General features: G+C 31.7%; 1 protein-coding gene across 3 annotated transcripts in view; it reads left to right on the forward strand.

Annotated features, from left to right (window-relative positions):
* Positions 1-22,205, forward strand: part of LOC145294226 (solute carrier organic anion transporter family member 2A1-like) — an 81,259-nt gene that overhangs the window by 57,822 nt on the left and 1,232 nt on the right. The window contains exons 6-11 of one of the 3 annotated variants that reach the window (XM_080141333.1): positions 10-177; positions 1,293-1,457; positions 8,514-8,706; positions 13,615-13,777; positions 15,108-15,265; positions 18,724-18,788. In XM_080141333.1, coding sequence (XP_079997459.1) covers positions 10-177; positions 1,293-1,457; positions 8,514-8,706; positions 13,615-13,777; positions 15,108-15,265; positions 18,724-18,788 — 912 coding nt within the window. The remainder of the gene's footprint in view (positions 1-9; positions 178-1,292; positions 1,458-8,513; positions 8,707-13,614; positions 13,778-15,107; positions 15,266-18,723; positions 18,789-22,205) is intronic. The other 2 variants (XM_080141334.1, XM_080141335.1) reach the window with 2 other exon arrangements.

A 22,205-nucleotide genomic window follows, 5' to 3' on the forward strand; every position in this document is an offset into this window, starting at 1 on the left:
ATTTTGTAGATACTGATTTAACACCAAAAGACAGTTATTGGATCGGAGCCTGGTGGCTTGGATTCATCTGTTTTGGATTTGCATCTCTAGCAGCTTCCATACCATTGTTTTTCTTTCCCAAAACCATGAAACCAAGGGATAAATCTTCCGTGGTCAAAGAAGGGCAATCCTTTATAAGTAAGTGTTAACTATATATATATATATATATATATATATATATACGAGCAAACAGTTAATAAAACATGTTAAAAACACTTTGAAATGACTTACAAACATATTTAATCTGAAAAGAAAACACTAGATAAGTGGATAGTCCTTAATCTGCGGATCTCATCAGAGGGTAGGAATTAGCAAAATGGGGGATTGCATTTTGCATTCAAAAGTATTTGATGAAACAACAAGTAAGTCAAATATTTTACTTGAAAACAAAAAAAACGTGAAGCAGAGGGAATATGGTAAAGAAAAAAGCGATTACACATGAATGGACAGTCTGGTGGAAGATAAATAATCCAGTGATGGTAAAATCCAAATGTATATCTTCAAGAAAGTTAATTGGATTTCCATTTGCACAAGTAAAATCCAAGGAAATCCTGTAATTGGAAGAAGATGGTCCATAATAATCCAAAGGCAGAAATCCAATCACAAAAATGTGTACAAGGAAAAAAGGAAAAAAATTCCAATAATAGTAATAAAAGAAAAATAAGATATGCTTTTCACTCTACTTCTGAGGCATATGAATAAGAAAGATCAGGGAAGAAAAAGAGGAGAGAGAAAAAATTATGATAGAGTTAAATATAAAATAGAGAAACAAATGTAAAAATGACCCAGACATGAAATGCTAAAGGCGCGAAAAAAATATATAGGACCAAATAATATAGGTCAACTGAAATGTACAGGTCATCACTTAGAACAATGTTAGCAAGAGTTGTTAGAAGACATTAAATGGAAAATAAATTAATAAATAAATAGAAAATAAATAATAAATAAACAATAAATCAAGTTATCAAAGTATGTTAATTCGCAAATTGTTTTTTTTTTAACATGAACATATTCAAACCAAATCCCATTAAAAATTTCTCATGGGGGATTCAATATTAATTTCATATGATTCATAAATCTTCTCGTAATATTTAATTCAACGGAAAATGTATCGATTTTATAAACCTTTAATCAATAATGTTTTTGCTATGTTAATTGGTGTCCTTCATATAAGCAATGTCTCATATAAATACCTCATGTAAAATGTCGTCCACTAATATCCAGTTTTTTAAAATTATTTTTCTATATTGTAGAAATGATGCAAGCAATGAAACGGATTATGACGAACCCTCTCTTTGTCAGCATCTGTTGCTTTTCCTGCTTGAGGTCGTTCACCATATCTGGGTCAGTGGCGTTCATGCCTAAATATTTTGAGACACAATTTTATATTCCGGCATGGAAAAGTAACTTAATAATAGGTAAGTATCGCAGGGAAGAGAATGCTCTTGTATTCCAAGACGCCTTTCGCCATTTCCATCAGGGGTGATTAAAAAAATATGAAAATGATTAAAAGCGTCTTGAGATACAAGTGCATTCTCTTCTCGTCTATTTATAAATTTTATATCCCCAACAAACTCTTTTAGTATATATATATATATATATATATATATATATATATATATATATATATATATGAGAAAAAAACCCTAACCCTATACTACCCACAAGTCCTGAGCAATGATTTGCTGCGGTATAGTTACTGCTTACTACAACACGTTTGTCAAAGTCAAGTAAATATCTGACGAAGAGATCTTTCTCGAAATATTATATTACACGGACATACCAGCAGACCGACTTTCCCAGGTAACCACTGTGCAAATATAAATATACTGCGTATATGGAATATGAATATGTACACATGTATTTATACGTTGTATTAATAAATTTCTCACCTGCTTCAGCTTGTGTCTTTCCGTTACTTCTGCATTGTACCGCCTTCTACAATTCCATGTAACTATATATATATATATATATATATATATATATATATATATATATATATATATATATATATATATATATATAGGAAGCAGAATACCGGAGGCTCGACGTTTCACCCGAGTTATGCGGGCTTTTTCAAGAGGTTTGTCAAACCTCTTGAAAAAGCCGCATAACTCGGGGAAAACGTATATATATATATATATATATATATATATATATATATATATATATATATATATATATATATATAGGGTCACCCCTCTTGATATATATATATATATATATATATATATATATATATTGATGTGGTCACACCTTTTGATATATATATATATATATATATATATATATATATATATATATATATATATATATATGTAGTCACACCTATTGAGAAAGCCCGCATAACTCGGGCGAAACTTCGTGCCTCCGGTCTTCAGCTTCCTCTTCACATCATATATATATATATATATATATATATATATATATATATATATATATATATATATATTCTAGCAAAAGTACCCGCCGTTGACTGGGTTTAGAAACAGCCTACAGACAATGGACTCTGATTTATGAAAGTATGATAGGTTATGAAAAGGAAGGGTTGTAAAGAGATAGCTTCGAATTTTAAGGTATAAAAACCAAAGCAAAATATCATGAAAGTAAAAATAAAATATATAACCCCCATAATTGAGTATACCATACCTGTTCACACTGAAACACTTATCAAAATATTCTGTGGATCTATATTAAAAAACCTTGTTAAACTTTGTGACACATTTCCATTCCATGGAGGTTAGGCGCGAACGAACACCCCATAATTTTATTATACTATATTTCTTAAAACTGAAACATAATTATCAAAGTCTACTTACGCAGATACATATGAAAAGTCTTTATTAAAGTTTGTACCTATTTCCATTCTATGGAGGCCAGGCGCGAACGCAGAAACCACAATTATATTATACCGTCCCTATTTAAGTTAAAACATACTTATCAAAGTATTCTCATGTACATTTATATCAAAAGGACGTGCAAACGTTTTTTATTATTTTTTTTATTTCCATACTTTGTGGACCAGGCGCGACCGCAGACCCCACAATTTTAATGAACCACCGTTCTGCCAGATCAAACATACCCATTCCTGCGTCTCGATACATCTTCTATCATTATATGTAATCAGTTTTTTTAAAATAGCCAACCGTATAGAAGCCTAATCGTGACCAGACACACACACACACACACACACACACACACACACACACATACACATACACACATACATTCAGCTTCATATTATAGATTTAATTAAAACATACTTATCAAAGTGTTATTATGTACATCTATATCAAAAACACTTGTAAACGTTTTTTTTTAATTTCTTAATTTTTTATTTCCATACTTTGTGGACTAGGCGCGAACCCAGGCCCCAAAATTTTAATGAACCACGGTTGTGCTAGATCAATCATGCTATTTCTGTGTCTCGATACATCTTCTATCATTATATGTAATCATTTTTATAAAATAGTCAACCATATAGAAGCCTATTTGTGACCAGATACACACACACACACACACACACAGACATTCAGCTTTATATTATATATATATATATATATATATATATATATATATATATATATATATATATATATATATATATAATTTTGGTAACGTTTAGCCTTGTCAATACTAAAATGGGTGATCATTTCGGAATTCCAGCTGCTGTATTTGCTTACCGCTTATCTCGGCATTTTTTCCACGCAGTCTTCGGATTATCCTTTCCACTGAACCCAGGCAGTGCGGATTCAGGAGAGGCGTGGTTGCGGATTGCATAACCCTTGCCTCACAATTACATGTGCAGCTAACCTTAGAAGGGTGTCTGTATGGAAACTGAATGGAGTCCTCGAGCATTGATATATATATATATATATATATATATATATATATATATATATGTATGTATATATATATATATATGTATATATATGTATATATACATAATACCTTTTATTGAACTGCAAGCTACATACCTTAAAGTAAAAATGCATATACTTTATTCTTTTGTGTTTATTAATTAAATTTCCTTTCGATTAAAGTGCATGCACTGAATCATTTATTTTTTCAGTTAAATTGGCAATTTAACCATGGCCGGTAATTTGACTGACGAACAGCTAAAATGGATATTAAAACAATACTGGAAGACAGAAAATAGTGAACGCGTAAGAGAACAGCGAGTCAAAACCTTTGCAACACCTCCCCCAACAAGGCTCACAGTTTATCAACTGCGTGACAAATTTGAACAGACAGGGAGTATCCACAATGCACCGAGAAGTGGTCGACCAATTACTGTGACCACACAAGAAAATAAATTCAAAGTTGCTCAGGCATTCACTCGGATCCAACAGAAATCGAAATACAGAGCCTCATCTGAACTTGGTATTGAGCGTAGATCATTGAGGCGCCTAATGAATCGTTCCCGTCTAAAGATGTACACGCCTCGATTGATACATGGTTTATTGGAAGATGACTCGGATCGTCGTTTACAATTTTCTGAAAACATCCTGAGCGAGGAACTTGAAGGTAACGGTATTCTCAATAAAATTGCATGGTCTGACGAAGCAAACTTTAAATTATCAGGTTCCATTAATCGACACAATTACGTTTATTATACAACCGAAAACCCTCGCATCACTATTGAAAAACAACTCAATCAACCAGGGGTAACGGTATGGGCCGGGCTTTCTTGCAAAGGTGTTGTTGGCCCCATTTTTCTTCACACAAGCATTAATCAAACTGTGTACTTAAACATGTTGCAGGATACAATAATACCCCAAGTACGTGAACAATACTAAAATGATGATTTTTATTTTCAACAAGATTGGGCCCCACCTCATTTTGCACTCACTGTGCGAGCACTACTTGACTTAAAATTTCCCAACAGATGGATTGGACGCCGTGGCGCCATTGACTAGCCACCACGCTCGCTAGATTTAACTCCTATGGATTTCTTTTTTGGGGGCACAGTAAAAGATAAGGTTTTTGCATGCAAGCCTCGCATGATTCAGTTCATTTTGGAAGCTTGTCAGGAAATTGATGCGGATAAAGATCTTTGTTCTAGAGTGTGCATCGTTCTCGATTAGAGGAATGTGTTAACGCTGACGGCAAGCAATTTGAATACCTGCGGAAATAGGTCTTCCTATTACATGCGTTTCTTATTATACGTGCTAATTATTACTTGTTTATGCAACATTTGTTTGTCTGTATAATAAATGCCTTAAACTTTATACGATTGTTCTTTTTTTGACCACTGTATACCTACTTTTGCATCCCCCTGTATATATATATATATCACATACACAGCATAATACAGCAAAGTTAAGTAACGAAGTACTAGATTGGAAATTATTTTGAAATGCATTGCGCTGTATGTAGGAAGACCTACGTTGTCATTCCACCTAACCTAGATATACATGCTACTGTGAATCGCTTGTGAATTTAATATTCGCTTGATACTTCCGCCTTCGGAGGAATCTGGTTCTACCCGTTTATGCTGTATGCTGCTGGCATATATAAGTATAGGCTTGTATTTAAATTTAATATATTTATGATCCTCAAATCTGTTCGAGACATTGAACGAAGTGCGAGAAACTGTCTCTTTCTAGCCCAGAGAAGAAATTAGATGTGTTTGATTTTAAATACCATAGAAAGATGCTAGTGATAGAATATAGCGATCGAATTACCAACCAAGAAATTAGAGATGCTCTAATTGATCTCTGATTGAAAAAGTAGAAGACCAAAAATGAATTGGAAACATACTATCGATATAGATTTTATTACCACTAGAAGAAACTGAACGGATGTTGCGAACCTATTATTATAGGGGGCGTTGAAAAGAGAGGCGATGCGGACAAAAAAGCGACGTTTAGTCTTATGAGGCGACAGTTTTGATTCTGCATATGAAACCGAGTTTGAAATTCTATTAATTTGATATACAAAAGGTTATATGTCTGTCTGGCTGTCATCATTTTGAAACTTGCTTTAGTTTCGCCAAAACTAAAACTTGCAAAGCAGCGCTAGGGACCTCAAATGATTGGATTTTTTTACGGGCCGGTTATTTTTGGGTCTTTAGCCGGTTAAAATAGTTTTTAAGGGGTAAAATCGTTCACTATTTTTTTTAAATCGCATTACACGTTGTACATTCATCTTAGTTAATTTTTAATTTTCAATCATTAATATTCCTGTCAAGTTGGTAAAGTGGTAACGTCACCAGCTTTAAATGCTACATTTTCAGTTTTGATTCAAGCTGATGGCACTGAAACACTTTTAAAACTACGACTCTATAATAATATATACGAAATATGGACACATTTTAAAGTAGTAGGGTAATGCCGGGCGACCCCTCCCCTAACTAGTGTCACATATTAAAGTTACAACTAGTATGTATATGCAGAATGACGACATTAGTTGTGGAAATTTTGTTTTCGACGGCATGTGGGTTTATCGCCTTTAGGAGGTACTAGAATCGGGCATGCAATAAATATAATGTCACAAGATTTAAATACAGATTTGAAAATTATATACTTTCAACCCGTTTAATCATCTGTTCCTCTCAGTTTCTACTGATGAATCAAAGCGTAAAAAAGCCCAATAGACATTCGAAGAGAAGAATAAAAAGGATTGCCGGTTGGACGTTCGTCGAGGTCATAATAAAATTGGAAACATCGACTGGGATAGGTTGGTTGGTTGTTTTTGTTTTACGGCATATCAACCTTTTTCAGGTTATTTAATGCCGAATCTAGTTATTTTGAGGAACGATTTTTAATGGAGTATTTTTTTTTTAAGTCAGATTCTATTTAACCCATAGTTGGGACCCTAACATGTACTACCACTCCGGGTCAGAGTGGACCTGGGAGAAATGGCAATTAAAGGGTGGTTCCACAGTCCCCAAGTCCCGCAAGGTGGAGCCTCACCATCGGATATAGTTTTAGGTCATATCCAGGACCGACTGGCATAGGAATAATATCTTTATTTATTTATTCGGTCAGTGCAGAAATTCTTCTAGCTGAGCACCCCTATTGAAGACAGTCACATTATAGTCGGCTGGAAAAAAAAACTATTGATATCCTTTTCCACGGATTGCAAGAGTAAAGAGAGAAACTTAAAGTTTTGAACACAGAGAAAACAAATGAAACATGCATGATTCCCCCATAACTGCACAGTGAACGAGGCATAAAAAATAACTAAGTTCAGCATTTGTCCCCCACCCACCCATTTAGCCCAAAACGCCCCCAGGGGACGTCAACTCCTGGTGAAAATGAACAACGGGTACAGTTTTAGCCTTTAATATGTGTAAATTTGAGTTCTACACCATGCAAAAACAAAGAAATGACTAAGCTTATCATTTGCCCCCCCCCATTAAGCCGCCAAAATCACCAAGGCCTTAACATATTTAAATTTGAGTTCAGCACCATGCAAAACTGCTAAATAGACATAGTCAGAAAGTTTTGGGCAAATATGGTAAAATAGTCCCCAAAATGTAGTTTTTTTAATACCCCTAAAAGAACCCATTGCTCATACCCGGGAGTTATTGCGAAGTATAGACAAACAAAATTATATAGAAATTAGTTAGTTACAGCTTTTTCGAAAGTTTTATAAAAGTCCAAGGCATTAAATTTTTTTTAATAAGCACAAAATATCAATTTTAGCCATTTTAACCCTAAAGGGACACCTAGGGAGAGGGGGAGCAACCGGAGTTTTCCCGGTAAATCCGTTCTATTACTTTTTTACTCATATCATGTTTAATGTTTGTGGAACATTTCAAAAAATTCCAAGGCGTAGTTATTGAGAAAAGTTCGAACAGATGAATGGACGAATGGATAAGGGCGAATAAAAAAAAAGTTATTAGTCGGATTAATTGTTGCTATGATCGTTGTTTTACAAAGAGGTATTTTTTTTTACACAGTGATCACCACTTATCAAGGCCCGGAAGCCCCTCAGGGATAAGGGTTATTGCAAGTACATTACGTTAGTGTGGAGATTTGATGAAGTGTTTACTTAAGGGGGTGGTTCATTAGGAATTTGTTAACATTGGACTTGAAGACATCCAAGTTGTAGTTCAGTGGGAAGCAGGCAGATGGAACAGAGTTCCACAGGCGTGCAGTTCTAAGAAAGAAGCTTTGTTCATGGAATCCACGTTTTGATTTAGGCCCAGATATAGAGTGGGCAAATTTTTCACAGTGGATTCAGCTAGACGGTAGTTTTTCGTGAAAGATTGGCGAGGGGGGACCAGAGATTGGAGTTCAGATGAGCACCTGCCATGGAAATAACGATAAAAATCAGATCAGTCAATCACTTACCATGAACAGAACAATAAAAGATAGACGGACTAGCATTTTTATTTTCTGTAAAAAAGGCTGCAGGGTTTAAGTTTTAGAAAAATCTTCATGAGAAAACGGAGCTCTGATAAACTGGGAACATCCTTGTTATTGTAAAATGTCTCTTTTAATGTTGACCATATTTACTTGCAGGTGGTTCCTATATTCTACTGGCATCGCTTGGATCGATTAGCGGTGGGACTATAGCCGCATGCTTCAAAATGGGACCGAAAGGATCCATCAAATTCTTGCTCGTTCAAACTGTATTAGCCTTGATTTTACTCTGGATTTGCCCTGCAATTACTTGCCCACAGCCACAGTTTGAGGAGACTCATCTGATCCTAAGGTACATTAATTCACATTTTTCCATTGTTTCCTTTCGTTGTAACATCCGCCTTCTCTCTCTCTCTCTCTCTCTCTCTCTCTCTCTCTCTCTCTCTCTCTCTCTCTTTAGATATATACTAGCATTTCAGCCCGGCTTGTCCGGGTGTTTGGAGGTGTATGTTGAGCAAAAAAAAAATAAAAGTGGTACTAGGAAGGCAGGCTCAAACCCGAACCGCAAAGGAGGAAAAGAACGAGGAAAAAACGTGACGTATTTGCTGTAACGACCACCACCAAAGCGGAAGTGACCTAGGCTTAAATTAAGGCTAGACAATCGAACAGAGGGAAGACTTTTGAAAATATCGGTGAAAAACGCGAACCCTCCCAATAGAGAAGTTCCCAGTTGAGGAGAGAAGATATTAATGTTTTTTAGCCAATTTTTCCGTATTTGTCGTCTAAACGGTCGAGCTTCAAAACGATAGTGATGGGTCGCCTCTGTCGAAAGTTTTTGGCAGACATGCAAACATACATACATGTATATATTGGCAGCTCAAATTTTCGACCCAAACCGATTAAAAAGTGTGCCCTCTCTCTGAATATACTTTATGTCAAATTTCATATGTTTAGACCAGAAATTGGCTTAGTAATTTGGTAGAGACTCCTATTATGGCATTTATTGTTTTGGGCTCAAACTAAGTAATTAAGTTAGATCCATGTCAAAGGAACCTATATCTAAAAAGTCAAGTGTTTAGACCAAAAATTCTTGGATGAGTTTGGTAGAGTTCTCAAAGGTCAAATCGTTAAACTTCGACCTCTTAACAGCCAAATTTCTGGCCGAAAATGGATTACAAAGATTTTCCCAAATCTCACTACCCTGTATATCAAATTTCGCGTCTGCAGACTGAAAATTGCCAGATTTATTACGTAGGGAAATGTACACACACAGACACGCACACAGAAACAGACAGACAGATACACAGACACGTTCACTTTTAAAGATATATTAGCATAGGTGCCCGACGTTGCCCGGGTGTTTCGAGTCTGTAGACTGAAAATTGACAGAGTTATTGCGAAGGGAAATGTACACAGACAGACAGACAGACAGACAGACAGACACGTCTACGTTTAGGTTTAGGCACAGATAAAGAGTAGGGGAAACTATTGGTAATAGTTTCAGCTAGACTAATGTTTTCCGTGAAAGCAAGGACTGAGGGACTATATATTAAGGTACCTGAAACTTTCCCAACCATCAGAGGGTAGGAATTAGCAAAATGCGGGATCGGATTTTGCCTGCAAAAATATTTGATGCCTTTTCAAATTAAATATGTTTTTAACTATTTTTCAAAGTGTTTTTTTAACATGTTTTATTAACTATTTGCTCTTATATATATATATATATATATATATATATATATATATATATATATATATATATATATATATATATATATATATATAAACCGTATCAGTCTCTAGTTCAGGGACAGTTTCTATAACTACTACCTGCTGTGTGCAGCTATCCGTAAAATTCAATCCAAATTTAACTTTCATTATGCTTCAATTTAATACATAAAATCTAAAGTAACTATTTGTAAAAAGATATTTTTGAATGTGACATTGTGAATAGTGACTTGCTAGATTCCACAAACTTAATGTATAGCGGACGGATTTGATAGGCTTATTAAAACAGAAAAGAATAAACAGAAAAGAATAGTTCATGATAAAGAAAAGGAAATAGCGGTAATTGCGCATAATATTATAAACTATTTGACTAATACTAGGCGCATAATATTATAAACTGTTTGATTAATACTAGGCACGGTGTTATTGTTATCAATTGTTTTCTTATATTGATTAACTATATATTATCAAAGCGAAAAGGAATTTAACTACACTTCTAAATTTTTAATTATTCTTTCTTTTTATCTCTAATTCAATGTTTAAAATACATACATCTTATTATAAATTTTCCTAATGTCTGTCTCTGTGTGACGCGGTTTATCTCAGCCTACAGGCAATTCACCCAGGCAAGTAAGGTACTGAAACGAAGCTTATGACCCAGCGTATGTATTAGTGATATTTATATCCATGTTTGTTGTATGGAAATGCAAAAAAAAAAATGCAAAAAATGTAAAAAAATAACGATTTACTAAACAACGTTTTATATACTGGATATTTTTCCAGTATTCACCGGAAGTTATTATCTTCCTTGGGTAGTTCAATTTACTGTCTCTGTGCGTGTATGTGTGTGGCGCGGTTTATCTCATCCTACTGGCAACCCACCCAGGCAAATAAGGTACCGAAAAAAAAGCTTATGACCCAGCGGATGTTTTAGTGATATTTATATCCATGTTTGGTGTATGGAAATGGAAAAAATAAAAAAAATAAAAATAACGATTTACTAAACAACGTTTCATTTACTGGATATTTTTCCGGAGCAAGGATTCAAGTTTTCCCAACTGGGAAAACTTGGGTTCTTATTAGACAAATAGGTAGATGAATAATGGTCGAGAAAAAGTCTTTTTGGCGGACACTTTTCAAAATAAATTCATTGAGGGAAACATGAACTCCAACAAGTACTCTCAAATACTACAGCAGAGCAGGATCTCCTCCATCCAGAAAGTAGGTCGCAGAGCAGGAAAATGACCAATAAAAACACACATCCAAGACAACCACTGCTTTACTGAAGAAGCTGAGGGTAAAGATGATGGATTTGCCTAGCATGTTGCCAGACTTGAACCCAATAGAATATCTTTGGGGCATCCTCAAGCAGAAGATCATTCCAGTATACACATGGGAAGCTCTCGTAAGCTCCATGCCCAGGAGAGTAAAGGCAGTGTTGGATAATGATGGTGGCCACACAAAATATTGAGACTTGACATGTTGTATGTTAATATTGATAACATTTCGTAAAGGGTGTACTCACTTTTGTTTGCAGGGATTTAGCTTTTAATAGTTATATTTTAAATTATTTTGAGGGGAAATTAAAGTAACTCTGTGATATATGCTGCAGACAGACTACTTTTTATTGTGTCAAACAATCATTTCTCAGTGTTGTTTAATGAAGAGGTATATTTATTATTTGAAGAACTGTGAGGGGTGTACTCAATTTTGTGATACACTGTGTATATATATATGTGTGTGTGGTGTGTGTGTATGTGTGTGTGTGTGTGTGTGTGTAAAATTTTCAGAGAGTGTGAGAGAATATATAATTATTTCCAAAAAATGTATAATTATTTCCGGATGTGTCTAATTGATGAGCCCAAATGGGGACGAAACTTGAGTATTGGACTTCCGGTTTGTTAGCTTTCTTGGTTCTTGTATTCTACAACGTTGGTTTGGCTGTGCAAATGATTTTATATATATATACCCGTCGTTGACTGGGTTCAAAAACAGCCTACATTAAATGGACTTTGACTTATAAAAGTATGATAGGTTATGAAAAGGAAGGCTTGTAAAGAGATAGCTTCAAATTTGGGGGAGGGGTATCAAAACCAAAGCAAAATATGATGAAAGTAAAAATAAAATAGATATACCCCATAATTTATTATACCATACTTGTTCACACCAAAACACTTATCACAATATTCTGTGGATCTATATGAAAAAACCTTCTTAAACTTTGTGACATATTTCCATTCTATGGAGGTCAGGCGCGAACGAACACCTCTTAATTTTATCATACCATATTTCTGCAAACTGAAACATAATTATAAAATTTTACTTATGCAGATAGATATGAAAAGTCTTTATTAAAATTTGTACCTATTTCCATTATATGAAGGCCAGGCGCGAACGCAGACCCCCCCCCCAATTTTACTATACCATCCCTATTTAAGGTAAAACATACTTATCAAAGTATTCTCATGTATATTTATATCAAAAACACTTGCAAATGTTTTTTTTATTAATTTTTATTTTTTTTTATTTACATAGTTTGTGGACCAGGCACGAACGCAGACCCCACAATTTTAATGAACCACCGTTCTGCCAGATCAAACATACCCATTCCTGCGTCTCGATACATCTTCTATCATTATATGTAATCAGTTTTTTTTTTAAATAGTCAACCATTTAGGAGCCTATTCGTGATCAGACACACACACAGACATTCAGCTTTATATTATATGTATATATATATATATATATATATATATATATAGTTGGTTATAAAATATATATGGCGATTAAGCTACACTGAATATTCCGTGTTTCATCCACTCTAGGATTCTTCAGGCTTATGCCCGAATTTTTGTGGTTGTCTGTCCTTTTTATACACGCACCTTTTATTGAGATTTTAGTTAGCCAATCAGCTTTCTAGTATCTCAATAGAAGGTGCGTGAAAAAAAAGGACAGACAACCACAAAAATGCGCGCATAAGCCTGAAGAATCCTAGAGTGGATGAAACGCGGAATATCCAGTGTAGCTTAATTGCCATATATATATATATTATAACTAACTAACTAGCTCTACCTACGTATTGAGCACTTTTGAAGTAAATAATTAAAGTTTACGCATAAATTTATACTTTCGTATATTAATTTTTTGTGAGTAAATGAAGTAGTTATATATATTTACTATACCGTCACTGTTTAAGTTCAAACATACTTATCAAAGTATTCTTATATACATCTATATCAAAAACACTTGCAAACGTTTTTTTTATTAATTTTTAATATTTTTATTTCCATACTTTATGGACCAGGCGCGAACGCAGACCCCATAATTTGAACCACCGTTCTGCCAGATCAAACCATGTAGGAGCCTATTCGTGACCAGACATACACACACAGACATTCAGATTTATATATATATATATATATATATATATATATATATATATATATATATATATATATATATATATATATATATATATTAGTTTTTACTTGATTTAAGCAGCTTGTATTGTTTTCTTTTCTTTTTGTTTCAGGTCAGATTCGAAACTAATGTCACCTCAGCCCAATTCTACTCATTTATACTGCCGTAATTGTGAATGCGATGAGTTCGAATATGAACCAGTGTGTGGGGAAGATGGTCGAAACTTTTTGTCACCATGTATGGCCGGTTGTCACCGAAAGAGTTCGACTGGTATTGTGAGTATAACCTTCTGTTTAAACAACATACGGGTGTCTATTTATGCTACGTTTAAATCGCAATAACCCAATAAAAATCCATAGAAAGTGTAAGAAATGTATGTGTCAGAATTGATATATAAAAGAATAGTGAAATAGAAGTAAAGTACATTTTCACAACAGAGGGGCGCCACTTATCAAGGCTCAAATCCAGTCGAGGATGAGAGATAATGATTATCAGACGACCGATGATGATTATAAATCGTAGAAATTAGTAGGATTTCATTATTTAAACAGGCGATTTAAGACTGAGGGTGGGGAGTTGTATGCTTAGGTTTTGATTCTAGCTGATGGTACCCAAGTCAGATATATATTATAAGGAAGGGAGTTAATATCACTACTATATAATAGGTTCAATCTAATAACCGATAGAGACTTGTCTCGATAATAATAAATACGTACTTTTCTTGAATTAAAATATCATATTTAAGCGTGTCTTACGACTGGGCAACGCTAGTGTATTATAAACTGTAAAAAAGAAGCACGTGAATTCGGAATATCTTTAAAAATTGATAAGTCTACTACAAGCACTTGTACCCCCTCGTCGTAAACACCCCCGACAAACCCGACAAGCAGCTAAATCTCACACCTTCACGGAAGAGATCCCTAGGTGTAAGAAAGCCTTCTACTCCAATAGTTTCTTCCCCAGAACTATTAGACTTTGGAATTCGCAGCAGGGATACTGCTTTCCCAACTGTACTGACATGAAGAAGTTCAAATGTAATGTTAACAGACACCTTGCTGCTCATCTCCCTTCATAATACCCCTGCAACTTATGTCCCTGATAGTAGCCCCCTACTTCAAAGTGGCATTGTGCCTTGTTTGGGGTCAAAATTGAATAAAAAATAAGATTTACGATTAGTCAACATCTAATGATGTATCGTAGAATGTCAAAATCTAATGATGTATCGTAGAATGCATTTTAGTATTGATATAGTTACTATATCTTAAATCATGTATGACTTCAAAACAGTTTATCCAGAATAACAACTTTCTATGCCCGTCAGAAGTCATTTGGTACGATCGAGCCCATCGTATAAACATCCTTGTTTTGTCAAACCGGCTCGTATTTACAGATTGATTTTTATGTGAACATCTGACTTAATTCATTGTTTTGAAAAATATCAATCTGTTCTGCTCTATATAGCCTAACAATATTTAAAAAAAAAACTTTACGCACTCAGATTCACCTAGAAACCTATCAGCATAAAATCAACTAGGTTTTGTATAGTTGTGTTAGTTACACCCGCGTACAACGGGTTCTTAATCGTTTTCTTTTTTATCTTTAAAGGGCTATGAACACTGCACGTGCGTTGGGGGGAACCAAACCGTTCTTCCAGGGACGTGCCCCTCAGATTGCAGTGGGCTATACATTATAGCAGCTGTACTTGCAATCCGGGCATTTGCTGAGTGCGTTACAATTGGACCACATATGCTTATTGTATTACGGTAAGTTTTCCACTGTTTTGATTTAAAATGAAGCCTCACTTATCAAATCCAAAAGCCAACTCGGGGATGAGGGTTAATGGGTGTACGATGGTCACTGAGACAGCATTGTATTGATGGTTAGTGGTTAAAATTGTGTAAAAATTTGATTATTTAATCAGACGACTCAACAAAGACATGTTTATATTTGATTTGAAAGACGACCATGATAGAACCAACTGGAAAGCACACAAGCAGAAGTTCCACAATCGGGCAATTTTAAGAAAGAATCTTTATTCAGGGACTTTGTATTTATATAAGGGCAGAGGTGGAGAGTTTGTGGGAGGAATTGTTGATAGTGGTTGTAGCTAAACGTGTTCTTTTTTTAAGAGTCTGTTAGTGTGGGGCCATAGATTGAAACTGGAACAAACTGGATTTGCTTTTTCATCGGTAAGAATAGCTGCTAGGGGGTTGAAATATTAAAAAATTAAATGGATTTTAGGAGGCGTATATTGACTTAAAGTGCTTCTCTACGCATGCGCAAAGATAGTTATACGTAAATTTCGATTAACGTCCATATTTTTATATCCATTTTTGTTAGCTCTAATTATAACGGATGACGAATGAGATCTAAATGTTTCTGTTTCGAGTCTAACTGTGGGAATCTTAATAATATGTTCTTTTTACTTTTGAAAACACTATACAATAATGAATAGGAAATCTGCTTTAATATTTACGCGTATTTTACGTCCAGATTAGGCTGGGTGGTCATTGCTATATATTGTGTACACTACAATAATCTATAGAGAAATGTCTATATAACAAAAATAGGATATTGGGCAAAATATAATAATCAACACAGATTTTTCTCTATAAAAAAAATACGAGTATTGTCTCTATAACCAAAAAATACGAAATATGTAAGCGTACTTTATGACAGAACAACGATGGGTATTTGCTAGTATCCACAATACTTCTCAACTTAAAAAAAAGTAAAAATTTAAAGATGGCGTAAGAAGTTGAAAAAAATATTGCAACTGTTTTCCAATTTTCGAATTTTGTAACCATTCCTTTATTTTATTTAAAAGTTGAGAAATTATTTTTTTATTCTGATGAGTTAAGGACGGAATGAATTTAAAAAATTACATTATAATTACATAAAAAATCTGCGCTACGAAACAGTTGCTGTAATGAATTGTGTATTTCAACCAACTTAAAGAAGAAAACGGTAAGATGGTCAACATCTTGAACTTTGGAGTGTAGACATTTATTATATATATATATATATAATATGTATATACATATAATATATATATATATAAAATCTGCACTACGAAACAGTTGCTGTAATGAATTATGCATTTCGACCTACTTAAAAAACAAAAACGGCAAGATGGTCAGCATCTTGAACTTTGGAGTATAGACATCTATTATATATATATATATATATATATATATATATATATATATATATATATATATATATATATATGGCGATTAAGCTACACTGAATATTCTGAGTTTCATCCATTCTTGGGTTTTTCAGGCTCATGCACGAATTTTGTTACTGTCTGTCGTTTTTATATACGCACCTTCTATTGAGACTCAGCAATAACTCAAGCGATGAAAATGCATTTAATAAAAATATTGATATCAAATATAAGTAACAAAACAATAACAACTATAATAAAATTAACAATAGAAGAAAAGAATTATAATCTGGTATACGGTCCCATACAATCGAATGTTAAAAACAAAACGTGGCAAGAAATTTCTAGATCTTATCGAAAAGAACTTTCCCGCAACCAACCCCTTACACAAAATTTTCTAAAAAATACCCTAAAGTTATCCTACAGCTGCTGTGATAATTTAGAGATGATAATTAAAGCACATAATAACAAAATATCAAATAAAAACAATGTAAACAACAACAAAATAAACAATAAAAAGGAGACCCCATGACAAAAATAAAACTAACACAAAAGACGCATATATAACTAGCAGAAATAATAATAATAATAACAATAATAATAATAATAATAATAATAATAATAATAATAATAATAATAATAATAATAATAAACCCACTCCGGAAAACAACAACCATACTAGGAATTAAAATAAAAATACTAATAACGAACAAGATAAATGTAACTGTAGATACCGCACATGTTGCCCACTTGAAAATAAATGTCTAACCAAAAGCATAGTTTACCAGGCCACAATATTCGCCAAAGAAAACCCGAATAACAAGAAATATTACGTAGGTATGACTCCTTAGATTTTCAAACTCGATATTATGACCACAAAAGTACATTCAACAATAAAAAACACCGTATGAAAACAAAGCTAGCAAATAAATACTGGGAACTAAAGGACATCGGCCGTTCGTCGGTAGTCAAATGAAAAATAGTAAGACAAACAAACACCTGTAGAGACCTAGACGACCCATGTAGATTATGCCTTCATGAAAAATTTGCGATCCTGTACTTTAAAGAACCTCAAACTCTATTAAACTGTAGGAGTAGGAGAGAAATAGCGTTCAGCTGTGTTCACAGAAGAAAATTTACTCTAGGTTAGAGATACAAAATAACTTTAAAACTAAAAAACAATAGAAAATACACAAATAAATAAAATAAATAAACATGCCTATGCATAAACTATCATAGATTTATATGTATGTATGTATTTATGTATGTATATATATATATATATATATATAAAAACTAACATAAAAAACTAACCTAAATTTAAAGCAGGCCAATACACTAGATATCCAGGCTAAATAGAACACACACAAAGAATCAGGTCAACCAGACGTCAAATAGGCCTTTGTCCTGTAAGTGCATGTTCATTGGCTGATAGGAAGGGCGCGGTGGATACTAGAAAGCTGATTGGCTAACTAAAATCTCAATAGAAGGTGCGTATATAAAAACGCCAGACAACCATAAAATTCGCGCAGAGTCTGACGAATCCTAGAGTGGATGAAGTGCGGAATATTAAGTGTAGCTTACTCGCCATATATATTTTATAAATTACTGACTAGCTCTACCTACGTATTGAGCACGTTTGAAGTAAATACTTAAAGTTTACTCATAAATTTATACTTCCGTATATTAATTTTATGTGAGTAAATGTTATATATATATATATATATATATATATATATATATATATATATATATATATATATATAATTACATATATGTGTGTGTGCGCGTGCGTGTGTGTGTTTTCTTCATACAACAGAATATATTATTACATTGGATAAAAATCACAAATGAATTAAGAATCAATTAAGAACGGCTTTTTTATTCTGCTAAATTTTCGAAACAATATAAATGATATAAATGATATATATATATATATATATATATATATATATATATATATATATATATATATATATATATATATATATATATATATTGCAACGTTTATTTTATTTGCTCTGAAACAGCCAGGCGTTTTTATATCTACAGCACTGTGTCAGATACGGATAAAACTTTCGCCGTTGGAGTCTTGAGTTTTTTCTCATCTGCATTAGGTAAGTATCAACAAGTGAAACTCTTAAATGTTTGTATCGTAGATTTGTTGCATACGTATTTTTGTTTCTTATTTCTGTCTCTGCATCCTATGAATCCATATGTTTTACATGTGCTGTATAGAATATTTATTATAAATAGGTATGTTGTGTCAACCTCCGTAGGACAAATTGAATGTGTTTACCTGCAACATTATTAATATAAGCCTGTTTAATAAAATATATATATATATATATATATATATATATATATATATATATTCATAAGCCTGACGAATCCTAGCGTGGATGAAACGAGAAATATTCTGTGTAGCTTAACTGCCATATATATGTTATAACTTACTACTTAGCTCTACTCATATATTGAGCACTGTTGAAGTAAATATATATTTTATAAGTTACTAACTAGCTCTACCTACGTATTGAGCACTTTTGAAGTAAATAATTTTTGTTTACGCATAATTTATGCTTTCGTATATTAATGTATGTGATTAAATGAAGTAGTCACATATATACATATGTATATATATATATATATAAATTTGTATATATACATATATATATGTATATATATAAAATTAAAAAATGCGTTTCATATAACATGCACATTATTTAACATATAATTTTTAGTGTTATTCTTTGCATTTCTACATAATTATTGACATTATTTACATTATTTCAATTTATATTATTTGTTTTATTTTATTTTAACATTTAATTTGCGATGATTTACACTCTGATTATGTACATTTTTACAATATTATTAATTACATTATATTTATTTACATTATTTATTAGTTTTTTTTACTATTTATGTTATTATTTTTCAAATTATATACATTTTTATTGAGATTATTTACATTATTCTTATAAAATTATTACTTTTTGCATCATTATTTATTTTATTTTCATATTATTATTATTTACATTGTTATTAATTACATTATTTACATGAGTAATTTCATTATTTTTATTAGAATTAATACATTGTTAATAGTTACATTGTTTTCATTAGTATTATTTTCATAATTTACATTATTATCTACATTTTTATTTACATTGTTGGCAATACTTTATTTTATATTTATTTACATTATTACTTTCATTGTTTACATTATTATTATTATTATTATTATTATTATTATTACATAATTTATATTATTAATTTGACATTCTTATTTAGATTATTTACATTTATTTTATTTACATTTAAATGTTAAGATTATTAATGTTAATATAACTTTTATAACACCTTTATTGATATTATTTACGGTACTATTATTTATCATATAAGGATTGTTAAGTTCATATTATGAACATTATTTTTATTTGCATTATTTTTTTCCATTAATTTCATTAATGTCATTTACATTATTTACATGTTTATTATTTACATTGTTATTAGTTACATTATTAAAATTATTATCGTTTACAATATTTTATTTTATTAATTTATTTTTGTTTTTTATTAATATTATTGGTTACATTTTTACATTAATTACATTATCGTAAAAGTTATATTTATATAATATAATTATATTTTGAATTTATTTACTCTGGTTTTATTTGCATTATTATTTTATTCATTACTAGCGGGGGATACCCGACGTTTGTATGTGCATTTGAGAAAAAGATAAAAAAGTTTTAGTAGGAAAGTAGGATTGAACCCCGAAGCCTTGATGCCAAGGTGGAAAGGAAAGGGGAAAAAGCCAGTCAACTAACCATCTCGGCAACGAGGCAGAAGAACTGATAAGGACGTTATATGAATGTTTATGAAGCGAAAAAACAGGTGCGAGGAAGTGACGTTGTGTCTAACCTAGTTTTGCACTGTAAGCCAGATCTTCGCTTTCGCTTTTCGAAGACGCGGCGATCTGATAAAATTCGGACTAATTAAATATACATGCGACCCCCGTTGTAAAGTTCTAGTTATTATGATTTAGACATGATATAAAAAGTTTTAAGTATAAGCGAACCTCGCGAGAAGGCCGAGGAAAAAAATCATTTTGCGGACATACACGAAAAAGAACACACACACACATACATAAACATGTTCGCTTTTATATATATATATAGATTAACATTATAATTTACATTATTGTTTTACGTACATTTATCTTTTTACATTACACACATTATTATACCGATCATTACTTTTATTTACACTATCAACATTATTATTATTAAATTATTATTATTTACATTATTTACATTGTTATGTAGATAATTTACATTATTTATTTCATTACTTAAATTAAAACTTACATTATTTAAGTTACGTTATTTACATTATTTTTTTATATAACTTTTTTACGTTTCTATTTACATTACGGCTTTTATTAAAATTTACATAATTATTATTTAAATTATGTACTTGAGTTATAATTTACAGTATTATTTTTTACATTATCTGCATAGTTAGGTTAATTATTTACATTATTTGTATTTTTACATATTTATTATTTACATTTTTAATTTTTATTTAGTATTTACTATTTACATTATTATTATTTACATTATTATTATTTATAATATTATGTGAATTATTTACAATATTATTATTATTTTAATGAGTAAAATTATTACTAGTATTTATTTACATTATTTACATTATTATTGTGTACGTTTTTACATCATTACATTTTTTACATTATAGTTATTTACATTAGTATTTATATTATTCAAATTGTATTTACATTATTATTCCGTACATTGTTTACATTATTATTACCTTGTTTACATTATTATTACATATTTACGTTATTATTTTTTACTTTGATTACTATGTTATTATTTATATTTTAACAATAATATTTACATTATTATTCTCATTTACATTATTTACTTCATTTTGAATTGTGTTAGTATTAGCAATATTTGCTTTATTATTATATATATTATCTAAGGTATTACTTTTGTATATTTACTTTTTACATAATTTACATTATTTACATTTTTACATTTATATTATTATTTACATGGCATTATTTACATAATGGTTTTACATTTTTACATTATTATTATTTTAATTATTTACTTACTTATTAGTACAAAATACTTATTAGTACAAAAATAACCATAATTTTTAGTTCAGTTCAATGGAGTAAAGATGACAACAATCCCTTCAGATTTCAATTAATTTTCACATCTTTCAACAACTTTTACAAGTGTATTTGCGTTTTCTCAACGACAGGACAAATTCATTCTATTCTATTCTATTCTATTAGTATTAATATAACTACCCACTAAGAGCTTTCACAAAGGTCATCATCTATAAATTATATTTGTAAACAGTATGTAGTTTTCCCTTCGATTTCTAGTGCTCTCATCCGCTTTCGACGAACTCTGCATCAGTATCGTAACAAGTATTTATGGGGCGTAAGATATGCCTTCCGCTCGCCGTTAATAATCTTCAAATTGTGA

The sequence above is a fragment of the Euprymna scolopes genome, chromosome 15 (assembly GCF_053919585.1).
Source record: "Euprymna scolopes isolate OS-2025 chromosome 15, ASM5391958v1, whole genome shotgun sequence".
In the NCBI taxonomy this organism is placed as follows: Eukaryota; Metazoa; Mollusca; class Cephalopoda; order Sepiida; family Sepiolidae; genus Euprymna; species Euprymna scolopes.